General features: G+C 36.7%; 1 protein-coding gene and 1 long non-coding RNA gene across 4 annotated transcripts in view; one reads left to right on the forward strand and one right to left on the reverse strand.

The window, feature by feature from the left end:
• The window catches only part of LOC115216600 (ran-binding protein 3), a 51371-nt gene that overhangs the window by 12345 nt on the left and 20826 nt on the right, over positions 1-18200 (reverse strand). For 2 of the 3 annotated variants that reach the window (XM_036506632.1, XM_029786074.2), the window contains 9 exons: positions 16695-16853; positions 15125-15154; positions 13843-13944; positions 12689-12745; positions 11582-11635; positions 8678-8761; positions 7647-7851; positions 5204-5345; positions 3646-3790 (listed from right to left, as the gene is read on the reverse strand). In XM_036506632.1, coding sequence (XP_036362525.1) covers positions 3646-3790; positions 5204-5345; positions 7647-7851; positions 8678-8761; positions 11582-11635; positions 12689-12745; positions 13843-13944; positions 15125-15154; positions 16695-16853 — 978 coding nt within the window. The remainder of the gene's footprint in view (positions 1-3645; positions 3791-5203; positions 5346-7646; positions 7852-8677; positions 8762-11581; positions 11636-12688; positions 12746-13842; positions 13945-15124; positions 15155-16694; positions 16854-18200) is intronic. The other variant, XM_036506633.1, reaches the window with a different exon arrangement.
• Positions 231-16766, forward strand: LOC118765121. The gene is made up of 4 exons (XR_005000972.1): positions 231-720; positions 13058-13207; positions 15082-15209; positions 16633-16766. It is a non-coding gene; the product is annotated as an uncharacterized LOC118765121 (long non-coding RNA).

Below are 18200 nucleotides of genomic sequence, written 5' to 3' on the forward strand. Positions count from 1 at the left end.
TATACAAAGAAAATAAGCTTATTCAGAAATATACTAAATACTCAACAAGACAACAGAATCAGGAAACAGTTAATTCAATCCAACTAAACAACATGAAACAATAAAAATAACAATGATACATCAAAAGTCAAGGCAAAAGGCTTCCTGTGGGATTTGAAATTAACTTCAAACCACTGTATTATTACACAAAGTATTTTTTTTAAACATTTTTTGGTGTCACTTCACGAATGATAAATTGGATCTTAATTTTAACCAAAAGCAGACCCTCAGGAAAATAAAAAAGTATTAAACAAATGCTTTTAAACATTCAGCTGTCAGATGACAGAGAAACAAGAGATGCCTTAAAGAAATCAGCCAACTGGAACAATGAACATTTGATAAGCAAATGACGTAATCCATAAATCAACCAACCAGAGCGTTGGACTACTACAGAACAGAAGACTAGTGATCAAAACAATTGATGGAAAAAGGACATCCCCAGGTTGTCGACCAATCAGAATGCTGGACTACCATTACTTGACCAGAACATTTTAAAGGAATGATATACTCAGGTAGTCATCTAACAAGAATGCGAGGCCACAGGTGGATAAAAACAACTCGTGTCATTGAGTTAGTAACTAATCAGGACTAATTTAAGACCTAGGACTTGAGAACCTATATCTTAAAACCTATAGGCGGACAAGCAAAACAAACAAAGAACAATACACCGCAGCAGAACTGGTAAAAAGATTATTTTATTTTTAAAAATCTTATTTGTATCTAGTTGCTAATATAACATTGCTTTGAATCCTATTGGAACTGTCAACTATATATTATTACGAAATTTGTAGAGCAACTGAACTTTTATAATTTCCAAATACTGTGAAGTTTATGGACATTTGACTTTCTCAGCATGTTTTAACTGCTATGGAATTTTCTCCTGTTCCTTCATTTTCTTTTTAATTTGTATCTTATGTATTTCTTTATTTATTTACACTTGAAAAACAAATAAATTATTGAAACCAGTTTTAATAAATTAAAAAAAAAAATTCTTTTAAACTACAATTCATTCTAAGACTCAGGTGCATTTTCAACCCCAAAACTAATTCTCAGATACGCTTACTTACATGACAACAAACTTTTTTAGACACACACACACACATATGAGCACGTTATGTTTGTCTCCTATCAAGTGATGTTTAGACAAAGGGCATACACACACACACACACGATAAGCTTCTGCCAGTTTATTTACTAAATCCACTCACATGGCTTTGGTTGGCCCAGGGATAAAGTAGAACACATTTGACAAAGGTGTTGTGCAGTGGGAGTAACCTGAAGACTACCAGGTTGTGAAGGAAGCTTCTTAACCACAAAAACTACACCTGTGCATGTGTATTCACATACATATGTATATGTCTCTATGTATTAATGCTTTCCAAAGAATCATACAAATCAACAATGCTGCAAAATAAAAACAAAAAGGAAATCCACTCCCTACTTCACAGTTGAATGGTTAATGTAACAGCAGTAAAGCCATCCAGCTGTTAAGGCTATTGTTCCAATAACACACCAGCTGCTTTATGAAGCACGAAAAATGAATATAAAACACATAAAAAAAAATACAGATATTAATTACAAATCTCCTTTCCTTGGTTCACCTACCAATTATAACATGGAATTGTTTCAGTTCATTTATCCATAGCTAGAAACGACTTACATTTGATAGAAAAGTGTCCACAAATAAAGAAATGTTCAGAAATTAAAGGACAATGGACATGAATTTTCAGAATTATTCACCCTAAGCTAAAACAGAAAATATATTTAAAACAATGACGCGGGCACAGGTGTGTCTATGTGGTAAGAAAGCAGTGGCAAGCTGGCAGAAACATTAGCATACCGGGTGAAATGCTTAGCGGTATTTTGTCTGCCGCTATGTTCTGAGTTCAAATTCTGCCGAGGTCGACGTTGCCTTTCATCCTTTTGGGGTCGATTAAATAAGTACCAGTTACACACTAGGGTCGATATAATTGACTTAATTCATTTGTCTGTCCTTGTTTGCCCCCTCTGTGCATAGCCCCTTGTGGGTAGTAAAGAAATAAGAAGTTTGCTTCCCAACCACATGGTTGCGGGTTCAGTCTCACTGCGTGGTACCTTGAGCCAAGTATCTTCTATTATAGCATTGGGTTGACCAAAGCCTCATGAGTGAATTTGGCAGGAAGAAACTGCATGAAACCTTTCATGTGTATGTGTGTCTGTGTTTGTCCCTGGCCACCACTCAACAACCAGTGTTGGTGTTTACATCCTTGTACCTTTGTGGTTCAGCAAAAGAGACCAATAGAATAAGTATCAGGCTTTAAAAAAAGTACTGGGGTCGATTCATTCAACTAAAAGCCTCTCAACATGGTGCCCCAGCATGGCCACAGTCCAATGAAAAGATTAAAAGACTGGTGCAGGTATGGTTGTGTGGTGAAACAGCTTGCTTTGCAACCATGTGGTTTGAGGGTCGGTCCTACTGTGGGACACCATGAGTATGTGCCTTCCGTAATAGCTCTGGCCAACCAATGACTTGAGTGGGAATCTGTGTTGAATTCCATCATATGTGTGTCTTTGTGTTTGTTTGTCCCACATCACCTGACAACCAGTGTTAGTTTACATCCTGGTAATTTATCAACTTGGCTAAAGATACTGATTGGAATGAGTGCTAGACTCTAAAAAATGAATATTGGGGTTAATTAGTTTGACTAAACCTTTCAAAACAGTACCCCAGCATAGCCACAGTCCAATGACCGAAACAGGTAAAAAATGAAAGAAAGACACGAGAATTTTCAGAATTATTCAACCCAAGTCAAGATAGAAAATATATTCTAAACGTGAGATAGTGATATGTTGGGCAATATGCTAAGCTTGAGAAGACCCATCAAGCCAAGCGACATCGTAGTCATGGTCAATGCCAGTGTAGCATACCTGGCACCCGTTGCCGGTAACATGTAAAAAGCAACCTTTGAACTTTGGGCCTGATGGAGTCAGCGACAAGTAACCGAGACCTTTGGTAATGTACTATGCTTAAGAAGACACCAAGCTGGCAGAAACATTAGCAAGCCGGGTGAAATGCTTAGGAGTACTCCGTCTGTTTTTACGCTTGAGTTCAAATTCTGCCGAGGTCAAATTGGCCTTTCATCCTTTCAGAGTCGATAAATTAACTACCAGTTGCGTACTGGGTTGATCTAATTAACTGGCCTCCTCCCCAAAATTTCGGGCTTTGTGCCTAGAGTAGAAAAGAATATACCATGCTAAAGAAAACCCCTTCAAGCCAAGTGAGATTGTAGTCATGGCCGATGCTGGTGTTTAGTAACTGGCACCTGCCACTATATTTGGAGTGGTTGGTGCTAGGAAGGGCATCCGTCTGGAGAAAGCATGCCAAATCAGACTGAAACCTGGTGCTGCTCCCCAGTTTACCAATTTTCAATCAAACTGTTCAACCCATGCCAGCATGGAAAACAGACGTTAAATGATGATAACGAACATGTTAACTGTGCAATCTCCTATGAAAGAACTGGTCATGCAGAGCTCACAGCCCATCAACCGACACCCTTACCTGCACACCCACCATACGATGACAACCAACGCTTCCATTAAATGTCCAAATATCAAAAGAACACTTACCGTTATTTGTGATTTCTTCAGACGAGTCATTGTGATCTGGAAGGGGAGAGGATGGTTTGTCGGCAGCCACAACTCTATCAGCAAGATTTTCCCCAAACACAAATCCAGAACAATTATTACTCTTTTCTGAATTTTGATTAAGACCCTATAAAAATTGCAGACAACACAATATTAAAACAAAGTGGATACAAACTATAATCTTAATTTCTGCGGGAAGGTGGTGGTGGTGGGGGGGGGGGAGAGCTTTTCCTTAACCCTTTAGCATTCAGATTACTGTCAAATGTAATGCTTATTTATTCGCTTTGGTTTGAATTAATCATGCATTATCTTGTAGCTTTAAAATTTCGATGGTGTGATTGGCTTATTTTTTACAATGACATTATAGGGTAGGTGTGAGAGGCCAGATCTGGCTAGTTTGAACATCAAACAAGTAGAATATTTTGGTTGAATATGGCTGGTTTAAATGCTAAAGGGTTAAAGTGACAATGGTAAATTAAACAGAAACTACTGACAAAAGAATAACAACTGCAAATAAGAAGAGTTGTTAGTTACAAGATGTGGCACATAATTTGTATGTGATTATTATAAGGACCTGTCCTTATCCCATGAAATTAAGCCCCAAAATGCATTCAATATTGCTACAGTAATATTTAGTTCAAGTTAGCAACAACATTTTAATGTTAATAATAGGAAAGAGTTTAGTTTTTACAATATGTGACTATTTAATGTAAAATTGAATTCTTTTGAGTCTAAGATCTTTCGCAAGAGACAAAAGTTATTGCATTTTAACATGTATAAGGAACCCCTAATTTTTGGGGCTTAAAATTTGAAAAAAAAAGTTTTATAAGGGATTATAATACTTATCCATGTATAAGAAACTCCCATATTTTTTAACCAATTTTTGACAAAGAAGGGTTCCTTATAAATGTTAAAATATGGTAAATAGCTTTCCATTTCAGACATAACCACAACCAAAAGTTATTTTGATTTTTTAGAGAAATAGCATCATTTAACCATTTTGTTACAGCATTTTCAATGAAATGTAACACTTTGGTTTCAATTAATTTGGAAAATAATGAAGAATTAAGTTTGATGTTTTGAACACAAAATAACAAGAAATACTGGTTTCAAATTTTGGCACAAGGCCAGCAATTTTGGGAGAAGGGATAGGTCGATTACATCGACCCCAGTGATCAACTGATACTTATTTTATCAGTCCTGAAAAGATGAAAGGTGAAGTCAACCTTCTGGAATTTGAACTCAGCACATAAAGCAGATGAAATGCAGTTAAGCATTTTGCCTGATGTGTTAACGATTCTGCCAGCTCGCCAACTTAGATTACAAAAAATATTAATGCAAGGTTTAATTTAGATGACTTTAAAACAGGAATTTTTTTTTATCATAGAACCAAGAACAGGGTTAGGTAATTTGGTGTGAAAGGGGATTAAAGAAATATACTGCAGGTAAGACTAAGAATGGAATAACAAGTAAAATTTTGGTGTCACTTGTCATCCATAGAATTTGTAGGTAATCTTTAATAAGAAAGCATGAAACTCACAACCACACGTTCATGAAGATTGGTACCAAAGAGAAATTCTCCTCCAGTAGAAGTAGTAGTAGTGGCAGCAGCAGCTTCGGTATTATTATTTACACTAGTCTGGCCAGTGTGGAGGTTCACAGGACTGTTGTTATTGCCAACTCTGCAAACAGACAGTTTCAGTTTCCAATAAACATTTACAAGAAACATTATTTTGATGAAGTCAACAATTTACAAACCAGATCATGAGACACCAGCATGTCCTCTCTCTCTCACACACACATAAATTAGCATATTTGAGGGCATGGAAGATGCCCTTTTTACCTCTCAAAGAAAAAAAAAAAACTGTCTCAAAACCACACTCTAGATCCTATCTAAGAAGTTGGACCTCTCATAAACTTTAATGCATTAAAAACACTTTTCTCCTGAATGTGCACTGCAGAAGTTGTGGTGGTGCATCTAATATGCTCATGTGGTTTTTATGCAATCAAATACAGTGTATCTCAGTACAGAAATAGTGTTATGGACCTACTACATACTCATGCATCTTTAGAAACTTATATCTATTATGTAACAGGAATGAGTGTTTCCTATTTATATAAGTGCAAGCTTGGATTGAACCTCGGACCATGAATCGACTAATGTTTTGAGTGGAATTTAATAGATGAAAACTGTGCAAAACCCCATTATGATAATATTCTTTCTAATGCTGTTGCCACAATAAAATGCACTCAGTAGAGTCTGTAAAGTGGTGGGTCATCAGATAGATACATAGCAGTAGAAATCAAGCCAAAAATGTATTATACCAGTAAGACATTGTTTGCCCCACTTAGGAGAGTAGTAACTTTGAATAAGAATTGATTCAAACTATGACAACCCATCCAACCTACATTAGTATGGAAAGTGAATGTAAAAAAAAATCATCATCTAATGTCTATGTTTTCATGCTAGCATGATCAGATGAAATTTGTCAAAGCAGATTTTCTAAGGCTGGACGCCTTTCCTGTTACCAAGCCTCAATTATTTCCACGGTAATATTTTCCAAAGCAAGACATGCTTTCCATGGAAGACTAGAAAGGAACATCATTTGTATGACAGTGATGTTTGCTTACAACCATCATGTGATGTCAAAGCAATGGAACACACAAACACACACATACATACAGCAGCCTTCTTTCAGTTTCGGTCTACCAAATCCACTCACAAGACTTTGGCTGGCCTGGGACTACAGCAGAAAACACTTGCCCAAGGTGTCACACAGTGGGACTGAACTCAAGACCATATGAATGGGAAGAAAGTTCCTTAACTACACACCCACACTAGCATCTTAATAAAACAATGATGATAATTATGTGTGTATGTATTTATAATTATTGGTGTAACCTAATGTGTGAGTTGTATTCCTTAATGTCAATTAAGTAACTCAGAAGTCTGACAAAAAGAGATCAATAAAATAAGTACCAAGCTGAAATAAGTATGGGATCTATATGATTGACTAAAAAACACTTCAAGCTGCAGTCCATTAAATGAAACCAATAAAATAAAGGGAGAAGGCAAGTCACTGAGAAGGTCAGAAACAGAAACAAAAGGACTTTGACTAACAAATAACTCATTGGCATAGGAGTGGCTGTGTGGTAAGAAGCTTGCTTCCCAATCACATGGTTCCGGGTTCAGTCCCACTGCATGGCACCTTGGGCAAGTATCTTCTATTATAGCCTCGGGCTGACCAAAGACTCGAGTGGATTTGGTAGAAGGAAACTGAAAGAAGCCTGTCGTATATATGTACATATATATATATATGTATGTGTGTGTGTGTATATGTTTGTCCCCCCAACATTGCTTGACAACCGATGCTGGTGTGCTTATGTCCCCATAACTTAGCGGTTCGGCAAAAGAGACCGATAGGCTTACAAAGAATAAGTATTGGGTTTGATTTGCTCGACTAAAGGCAGTGCTCCAGCATGGCCACAGTCAAATGACTGAAACAAGTAAAAGAGACTGATTGTTAAACCAGCACATTAAACAAATGATCAATCAGTTAGTTGGTCAGGTATTTAACCAACTGACTAATAAAAGAGCTGATTGTGGACTTGTTATCATTATTATTATTGGCATAACGATCATCCCAAGACCAAAAAAAGAAAAAAAAAATCCCTATCTTGCTAATGCAATTATTTTTACAGTGGATGTGTTTCCTATTACTAATAACTCAACCAGGAAAATAAGAGTGATACCATTGTGAAACAAATTGGAGGAGGCAACTAGTATCAAACACAACAGTTGTTTAAAGCAAGAGGGATTGAACTCATGGCCATGTAGTCAGTAGTACAAAATCTTTAACTAACTCACAGCAATAATTTTGGATCAATATTAACAGAGAATTAATGAAACGAACCATTAATCTTAACATCATATTATGAAAAAGCAAAATGGGGAAATGTCAGTTAACACTGTGTTGTATTACCTACTAAAAATTGGTGTGGAGAACTTAGATGATGATGATGATGATGAAGATGATGATGATGTAGTGTCATTATCACCAGTTGTGGTTGTAATTCCACCATCAGCAGTTTTCTGCTGGTTTAAATCGCTGTTGGAAGAGACATTTTCTTTTGGCGCTGCAGTGTCACCAACTCGTTTCGATGACGACGAGTCAGCATCTTGTTGACCTGAAGACAGAAAACAATGGAAACTTGCTCAGTTTTAAAAGAAAATTAAATTAATGCTTTTCTAACCATATTTAGAAAAAAAAACATTGTTAATTATAAAAAAAAAATACTAATGAATGTTAAATACAAATGGTAAACAATGTAGTCTCTAACTGAAATATTTAGTTGTAACAAATATTCAACAAAACAAGGCGATATATTTGTAACAACAGACATATTTTATCTATACACACAGATAGACACGCTTTTGGATAGAAAAAGCCAAAGGCTGTCAGTAGGCACCTCCCGAAGCCATGACGGGCAGCCTTTGATTTTTCTTTCCAAAAGAGTTTTTCAAAGCAAAATTTACAAGTTACTACTCATAGCTCTATGTGCTTCAAGACCCAATGTTCCAAAATGTAACTATGTATACATATATATATATATATATATATATATATATTGATAAAAATGGTAAGATAACAAAAGAAAGAAAGAGTCCTTGATATTATGTAAAATAGAGGAACTTAGCTGTAAATGAGACAATTATTTGGTAGCCATGATAAAACTCTGAGTTTCGGATGCCAAGGTGGAAATCCATGCCATTATTTTCATAGCATTTTTCCGATGGCTGGATAACTGAAGAGATGGCAGCGTGGATTTCCACCTCGGCATCCGAAACTCGGAGTTTTATCATGGCTACCAAGTAATTGTCTCATTTACAGATATATAAATATATACACACACACACACACATAAAGAACACATTTGATGGCAAAGCTTCAGTATGGTTATAGTCCAATGACAAAAACCAGTAAAAGATTACGAAGCGATAATCCAAACTTACTTTTATCAACAGAATTTTTATTTGTAGGGTCTGGTAAAGTGGCAGGTTTGATCAAAGAGTGAACATTCTGAGAAGACTGAACATCTAGAATGGGAAAAAAAAAATCAATAAATAATTCAAATAAAGATTATCTCCTTTTGGCATATATTTAAGCTATGTGTGTGTGATCATCGTTTAACATGAGCTGATGAGCCAGAGGATATGCCAAGCTCAAATGTCTGTTTTGGTATGGCTTCTACAGCTGGATGCCCTTCTTAATGACAACTTCTACCCAAAGTGTACCAGTTACATTCTATATGGCACCAGTACTAGTGGGGTCACCAAGTAACTTGCAAGAGAAGACCTTTCAGCCAAGGGAGGTGGCTTTACATCAAGTGATGAAAGAAGGGTAAACACAGGTGCCTTACAATAGAGGAGATACATGGCTACTCCAGTAGAAAGAAAGAAAATAGTGAAGAGGTGTCAAGGCATACCCACAAGTTACAGGAAAGTGAATATATTAAAACACAACAGATACCCTAGAATATTAAACTGAATGATCAGGAAAACGAATCCCACCATCCATTTCAATTTTGTAATTTGGTAAATTGCTCTGTAAGAACCTCCATTGCCCTCCCCAACTTCTCAGAGTTCAATCCTCTTGTCCACTAGCATGAAGCTAATCCTTTCACCCCAGAATCTGTAGTTCTGGGAGTTGCCTGGCAACCTCAATAGTGTAGGTGACATAAAAAAAGCACCTAGTCCATGCTTAACCCTTTTGTTACTGTATTTATTTTGAGATCCTTTGTGGTTTTTTTAGATATGACAAAGAATTTAGTAAAATAACTTAGTTACCATTAAGTTAGTATTAGGAACATTAATTGTGACGGAACTTAGGTGGAAGATTTTAATTCAAAACTTATGAAAACAAGACATTTGTACTACAAAGCCAAAGCCGGTTTGTAATGAAAGGGTTAAAGCAGTTGGCATTAGGAAGGATATCTAGCTGCAGAAACCATGTCAAAAGATACTGGAGCAGAATGCAGTCCATGGACAAATTGGGTCCTGTCAAACCATGTGCTCATGCCAACATAAAACACAAACGTTGAATGATGATGATATCTTATGGCATCTACACCAATGTTACTGAAGTTATATGAATAGACAACATCAGCTTCAACCAATCACATCATCATCGTTTAATGTCCGCTTTCCATGCTAGAATGGGTTGGACGATTTGACTGAGGGCTGGCGAACCAGATGGCTGCACCAGGCTTCAATCTGATCTGGCAGAGTTTCTACAGCTGGATGCCCTTCCTAACGCCAACCATTCCAAGAGTGTAGTGGGTGCATTTTCGTGCCACTGGCACAAGGGCCAGTCAGGCAGTACGGGCAACAGCCATGCTCGAATGTTTTTTACATGCCACGGGCACAAGTGTCAGTAAGGCAATGCTGATTTATAGTTACTGAATGTCACTGGTTGGATGTTTTTGTCTTTTCTTCATGGCTCTCCATCAACTCTGATGAAAATTTCTGATAGAAGTTCTGGTTATTAAGCAAACCTATGATGGAAGCCATTCCAACTATGACTATCCTGATTGTTTTCATACTCAAGATAACATCATCCCATATGTTCTTTCTTTCTTTCTCTCTCTCTCTCTCTCTCTTTTTAAAATACTGTAGAGAGTAATCCGATGATATTTTGTTACTATTTAGCAGGTTGAATGATTGCTTTGTTAACTACTATTTGTGCTTTCTGATGTCTGTCTAGTTCAACATAAAGCAAACACTATTTGTCCAACACAATAATTTCATTATTAGGTATTTAATGAACACTTTAGACACAGATTGCATGCCAAATGTACTGAGAAAGTAACTAATTGCTAATATGCAAGAAAGACTACTGCAGTGCTAAGAGCACTTAATGCACATGGGAAGTAAAGTGATTGAAAATGTTTAAGATATTTACAAGATACTATATGGACTACAGGCAAATTGAAGAAGACTTGGAATTTAGTAGTTAACTGGAACATAAAAAGTTACAATTCACAAATGAAATAAAGGATAATGTGTTGGTAAAACAATAAGTTTGTACATCATGTGATGTGAATACAAACAGAGGCTCAGGAGTGGCTGTGTGGTAAGTAGCTTGCTTACCAACCACATGGTTCCAGGTTCAATCCCACTGTGTGGCACCTTGGGCAAGTGTCTTCTAGTATAGCCTCGGGTCAACCAAAACCTTGAGAGTGGATTTAGAAACTGAAAGAAGCCCATTGTGTGTGTGTGTGTGTATATAAGTGTTTGTGTGTCTATGTTTGCCCCCTCCTCTATAGCTTGACAACCGATGTTGGTGTGTTTGCACCCCCATAACTTAAGCAGTTCGGCAAAAGAGACCAAAAGAATAAGTACTGAACTTACAAAGAATAAGCCCTGGGGTCAGTTTGTTTGACTAAAGGCAGTGCTCTCGCATGGCCGCAGTCAAATGACTGAAACAAGTAAAAGAGTAAAAGAGAATAAGTACAGGCATGGTTGTGTGGTAAGTTTCCTTCCTATTCCAGGTAAGTCCCACTGTGTGGCACCTTGAGCAAGTATCACCTACTATAGTCCTGGGTCGACCACAGCCTTATGAGTGGATTTGATAAGTGGAAATTGAAAGAAGCCTATTGTATATACATATATATATGTGTGTGTGTGTATGTGTGCTTGTCTCCAGTATCAAATGTCTAGTCATCTGTGCTGAACCATCAGTATTGAAACCACCACATCTTATTGACTGATACCAGGCGGTAAAAGACTGTATTACCATAATGATTATTAACCTCATCATCGTTATCATCATCAATTAAACATCTGTGTGTTTTGTTTTCTTTTATACTGGTATCAATAGGAAAAAAAAATAATAAAAGAATTGATAATAATACTTACTAAATTTAGAGGGAGCTAAAAGGGATGTGTTCCAGAAAACACTACGTTTTCCATCTGTGGAAAGAGGAAAAAAAATATAAGTATTAAAATGCTCCACAACCACCTATCTAAACAAAGCCCATAACCCGCAGACCAAAAATAGTAACAGTCCTTAAAATACAATTTAATATATTTAAGTACTGTCAATTCTTTTTAGAGGAGGCACATGGCTTAATGGTTACGGTGTTTGATTCACAACCATAAGATGGTGGTTTCGATTCCTAGTCTAGGTGATGCATTGTGTTCTTGAGCAAAACACTTTATTTTACGTTGCTCCAGTCCACTCAGCTGGTAAAAATGAGCAATCTTGCAAGAGTTCAGCGTCCCATCCAGGGAGGAATATAAGCCAGAAAAAAATGGGAAACCAGCCCTATGCTCCTTACGGGGCAATGTGAACTGATCTAACCATCTCCTTTTAGCTGAGCATAATTAGAAAACAATATGCAAAGTTATATTATGGCAGTTAGTCTGAAGTGTTAAGATATAATGCTTGTTAGTCCTATAGTGTCAATAGTATCATTGTTTGTAGCAAGTTTCTAATGAGCCAATCATGGGTTTGCTGCATTTCAGAACAAATACCACAAGGCAATTTTTATTTGAAAGTACTGGTTTATCAGTTCACACCTTATGATAGATGTAAATCAGTGGAAAAGCCATACACATAAATTTGTTCATTCGTTTTGTCTGCTTTCCCATTCTAGAATGGATTAGGCATATTGTTGAAACACTGTTTTACAGCTAGATGTCCTTCCTGTAACTAACCCTTTCTTGATTCTCGAGTGAGAGTTTTCTTACACATACATATAAATGTATCTTAAGATAAAAGATTTCGAAGATTCAAGCTGCATTCGTTCTTGTCATTATTATGGGACAGACAGGAAGTTATAGACAAAAGATATGTTTTAATTACATTTCAGTTATATCATTATTTAAAATAATACTCTCACAGAATTATCTCCCTTAGACACTTCCACAACAGTGTATTTGTCTTGCGCCCAGAAATCCTAAACAGGAAAACCAAGTATGTTATTGAAAAAAATTTATAAATAGTAATTGGTCTCAACATACCAGTAGAATCTGGATCAGCTTGGCGGGATGCACCAAATCGACTTGGTGCAATAATACCTATGAAATAAAAGGAAATAAAACAAAAGATGTAAATATAAGAGAAAGGAAAATCAATTGAAAGATGAACTGTAAAGGAAATATCAAGCGGTTAAGTCAATCTGTCATCAAAGCCCAAGAAAGAGTCACTAGTTGGTATCTAATCATTAGTATGATGCTGAGCCTGTAGCAAAGATATTTACCAATCAATATTATAATCCAACTGCAAAGAGGTTGTTGATTAGGTTTACTCCTTTAGTATTCAGATTACTCTGTCAAATGTAATGCTTATTTTTATTCATTGCTTTGAACTAATCATGCATTATCTTGTAGCTTTCAGATTTCATTAAAGTGAGTGTTTGTCTTCAGAATGACATTATTAGGCAGATGTGAGAAGCTGGATCTGGCCAGTTTGACCATAAAACAGCCGGGATATTTGGGCCAGATATGACTGGTTTAAACACCAAACAGTTAATCCAGTAGGTATGATCATTGGTTTTCCAACTGTGACCACCTCATCTTTTTTATTCAGATATTGTACACTGAACTAAATTATCCATATCTTCTCTTGTGTTAAAGAATGATTTTTGTTTTTTGAAGGAGATTTTATCTGGGTTATTTTGAGTTTAGACATTCATAAATTTAAAAAAGACACTTTTGTTGAGGTTAAAACACTAATATATTTAAAATTAAATTTATATTTGCTTTACAAAAACAACTGGGATTCACAATTATTTTAAGAATTAACTGAAATACAGTTTTTCTACAAAAAATATAAAGCTCATACCAGCGGTGTAAGGGACAGTTGTCCTTGGGAGTAGGTATAAGGGGGCACAGAATTTCCTTTGATGTCAAAAATATTTTTGTCTTTAGACTCTGAGAACCCGTACTAAGCCACTAATTAAGGTATTGATTTAACAACGGGCTTCCATCACTGATGTTTTTGAACTGCTCAGCTATGGTCTCTTTCAAGCAGCTTACAAGGGAGAAAAAAAAGACCTAAACCTTGCTGTAAATAACCCTTAAAGCAGATATAAATGACAAAATCAATAGCTAGCTTCATGTCAACAACAATTAAAAGAGAAACAAATACTAAAAGTATAAAGAAAATAACTGACCTTCACAAGACTGTGATGTTATAGATGCCAGTGATACAGTTTCACTCTTTAGGGAGGCTTTAGGAGCAAAAGGGTTTGGCATCATTTTACTAGCAGCAAGAACTGTAAGATAAGATACGGGTTGGCATTTCAATAGAACCATAATAAAGAGGGTAAAGATCGGCATCAGACACAAAGCAAGATAAATATTAACTTCACACATTATTCCTACAATTAAAGGAAGATTAGTGGGGGGGCATATTAAATTTTATTGTATTCCTGCTCCTTTACACATCTGGTTTCAGTTTCCTTTCGTAGCAATTTTTCATTACAAACTAATACTAGCTCTGGGGTTCCTGATTTGTAAAGCTATTCTGAATTGTAGAGGCAATTCAGATAGAATTTTCATGACCTTCTCATCCAGCAGATAACAAAGATGGTGGTTGTGGTGTTGGTGGCGTGAGGGTGTTAGGTTATCTTAAACAAACACTTCAAGAAGAGACAGGAGTGGAAGTAAAAGGAGGGTAGCCAGATAGATGTTATTACAGGGTGGAGAGAGTGGCATGATAAAAAAAAAAGAACCACTAGGAGAGGCAAGTGCATCATGTAAAGTCGATAAATGCAACAGTATACTTTTTACAAAGTATATCTATGCAACATCTACTGCTAGCTAGTAACCATAGCTACAGAAGAAAGTGGAGATTAGGAAAAAGGAATTTTATAGCTGTCACTGATAATGCAAAGAGAGATTTTGAAATAATTTATGTAACAATGAAATTGAGATAACCAAGGCATAAGTATGGCTGTGTGGTTAAGAAGCTTGCTTAACAACTACATGGTTTTGGGTTCAGTCCTACTGTGTGGCACCTTAGGCAAGCGTCTTCAATTAAGGCCTTGAGCCAACCAATGCCTTGTGAGTGAATTTGGTAGATGGAAACTGTGTGGAAGCCCATTCTATATATATGTACATATGTGTTTGTGTTTGGCACACACACACCCCACTGCCCATCACTAAGTAGTTTGGCAAAAGAACCAATAGAATAAGTACTGGGGTCAATTTGTTCAACTACACATTTGAAGGTGGTGTCCCAGCATAACTGCAGTGCAATGTTTGAAACAAGTAAAAGATAAAAGATAAATTAAGCTAGACCAGAAGAGATTAAGAAAACATGACACCCTACCACAGTGATTTGGGTCCCTAAAATCCCAGAATAATAATCAAATCTATACAGAAAACTAAAACTATTTTTACATTTTCAGACAAGAAATAAGAAAATAAAAATTTCAAGTCTTCTCAACTTACCTGGGTTAGATGATGTGGAAACACCCAGAACTGTAATGAGACAGAAATGTATATTAAAAAAAGGTGAAACTTCATAAACCAGCAAGTAAATGATTTTTTTTTCTTTTTATGCCAGCATATTAAAATAGTTTGTCTTATTTATTTTTTTAATCATGCTAGGAATCAGAGATTCACTTAACAACCATATGGTTCTGGGTTCAATTACACCGTGCAGCACCTTGGGCCAATGTTACCTAGCATATATTTGGGTCAACCAATACTTTCTGAGCATAAATTGGTTGATGGAAACAGTAAAAGCCCAGTGAATGTACATACATATATATGCATGTGTGTGTGTGTGTGTGTGTGTTTGTGTATAAGGCAAGCTAGCAGAATTGTTAACCTGCTGGGCGAAATGCTTAGTGGTATTTCGTCAACCTTTATGTGCTAAGTTCTACCAAGGTTGACTAAGCTTTTCATCTTTTTGGGAGTCAATAAAATAAGTATTAGTTGAGTGCTGGGGTTGATGTAATTGATTTTACTCTTGAGTGTAAGTAGTGATATATATATACATATATTAAAAAAAAAAAAAAAGAACCTACATCCTTCTTATTTCTGTATTGCCCACAATGGGCTAAACATAGAGGGTACAAACAAGGACAGACAAATGGATTAAGTCGATTACATTGACCCCAGTAAATAACTGGTACTTAATTTATTGACCCTGAAAGGATGAAAGGCTAAGTCAACCACGGCAGAATTTGAACTCAGAACGTAACGGCAGACGAAATACCACTAAGCATTTTGCGCAGCGTGCTAACGTTTCTGCCAACTTGCTGGCTTCATCCTTCTGCCAAACCACATCAAGCCAGTGCAACAGTAAGCTCATCAAACTGGTATGGTCTCAAGCTCAAAATCACAGCCTTCACATTGGACCACGGCTTGTGGAAAGAACATACTGAGGCCTTCATCCAGCAATGGACCAAACATAGGCTAGGCAATCCAATCCAACACTATTTGCATGAATTGATGCCACAAGTTTTGTCTGGCATCTAAGCCTCTCAACCACTAAATATTGCAGTTCTGAGTGTTTGTCAAGCAACAGCATTACATGGCTTGGGTAAGCAATAAAAAATACTCATCATCATCATCGTTTAACGTCCACTTCCCATGCTAGCATGGGTTGGACGATTTGACTGAGGACTGGCGAACCAGATGGCTGCACCAGGCTCCAATCTGATCAGGTTGTGTTTCTACAGCTAGATGCCCTTCCCAACGCCAACCACTCCGAGAGTGTAGTGGGTCTTTTTATGTGCCACCGGCACGAGGGCCAGTCAGGCGGTACGGATAGCGGCCACGCTGAAGTGGTGTTTTTTACGTGCCACCTGCACAGGAGCCAGTCCAGTGGCACTGGCAATGACGTCACTCGAATGTTTTTCACGTGCCAGGAAGGCGGTGTACTGAGTAACATGGAATCATTCCTTCTTTTATTTTAATGCCATATCTTTTTTGTTATATTTCTTTTCAAGCAAGCCAATCAGTATTAAGATTAACATGAAGTCAAAGCTGAAGTAAAGTAAAACCATCATACCTGTAACAGAAGGCTTACAAAATCTAAGACGAGATGGTGAAATAAACGAAGATGATACAGTCTGTGGAGAGGCTATACTTGATGATGAACTTTGACATGAACCCAAAGATGAAGTTGAGGAGACCACACCATTTGTGTCTCCAGTTTTACTTTCTGAAACTAAATAAATTGATAAAATAATTATAAGCAGAAGAATATTGAAGAAAACAATTGTTTCAATCAACATACAGCAACTGGAAGCTAAGAAATAGATTGCACCAATAAATTAGTGATGCCTGTAAAAAGAAGCCAAATTCATAATTATTCCAGACTAGGGATTATTCGACTATATTGAGTTTCTTGTATGCTTTATATTATTTCACCCCTCTAGCATTCAGGTTACACAGTCAAATGTAATGCTTGAATTAATCATGCATTATCTCATGGCCTTGAAACTTTGATGATGCAGTTCTTTTATTTTTAGAACGACATTTTAGGGTCAGTGTGAGAGGCCAGATTTGACCAGTTTGAACACAAAACTGGAAAAATATTTGGGTTAAATATGGCTGGTTTAAATGCTAAAATGTTAACTCATTTCATTAAATCATTCCTCCAAGGAATCATCTTAAATATAATAAACTAGTCTATAAACATTATTTTACCACAATAAAAAAATCATTTTAAAATGACAATATTCTACCTAGAAAAATATGATCAGATATAAGGGACAATAAGAGCTGCAATGTGAGAATCAAGAATTTAGATTTTAATTGTTTTCAACCATAATCTGTTCCTAATTTTCTACATAGGCGTAGGAGTGGCTGTGTGGTAAGTAGCTTGCTTACCAACCACATGGTTCCAGGTTCATTCCCACTGCATGACACCTTGCACAAGTGTCTTCCACTATAGCCTCGGGCCAACCAAAGCCTTGTGAGTGGATTTGCTAGACGGAAACTGAAAGGAGCCTTTCAATATGTGACCGGGTGTGTATTGTTGGCGATTTTTTTTTCCTCTGTCTTCCCTTCCTTGAATCTTTTCCTTTTCTATGTTTCTGATGAAGAGCTCCGCCTTCTTTCTTTCCTTTCCTGAGCGTCCAATAATACTATACTTGTTCCATGTCCTCGCATCGTTAGGTTTTCTCTGTTTTCACGTTTAGATTATTAACTGTGTGCGTGTGTGTGTGTGTGTCTGTGTTTGTCCCTCCAACATCGCTTGACAACTGATGGTGGTGTGTTTACGTCCCTGTAACTTAGCAGTTCAGCAAAAGAGACCGATAGAATAAGTACTAGGCTTACAAAGAATAAGTCCTGGGGTCGATTTGCTCAACTAAAGGCGGTGCTCCAGCATGGCCGCAGTCAAATGATTGAAACAGAAAAATTTATTACAGAAAAATTAGGAATTAAAGTTGTTATTTCATTTTATCATAAATAATTAATTTTTGCATTTCATGGTTTTAGAATTTCTTTACCAGATGTAATACTCTTTTACATGTTTCAGTCATTTGACTGCGGCCATGCTGGAGTACTA

The sequence above is a fragment of the Octopus sinensis genome, linkage group LG10 (genome assembly GCF_006345805.1).
Source record: "Octopus sinensis linkage group LG10, ASM634580v1, whole genome shotgun sequence".
Classification (NCBI taxonomy): Eukaryota; Metazoa; Mollusca; class Cephalopoda; order Octopoda; family Octopodidae; genus Octopus; species Octopus sinensis.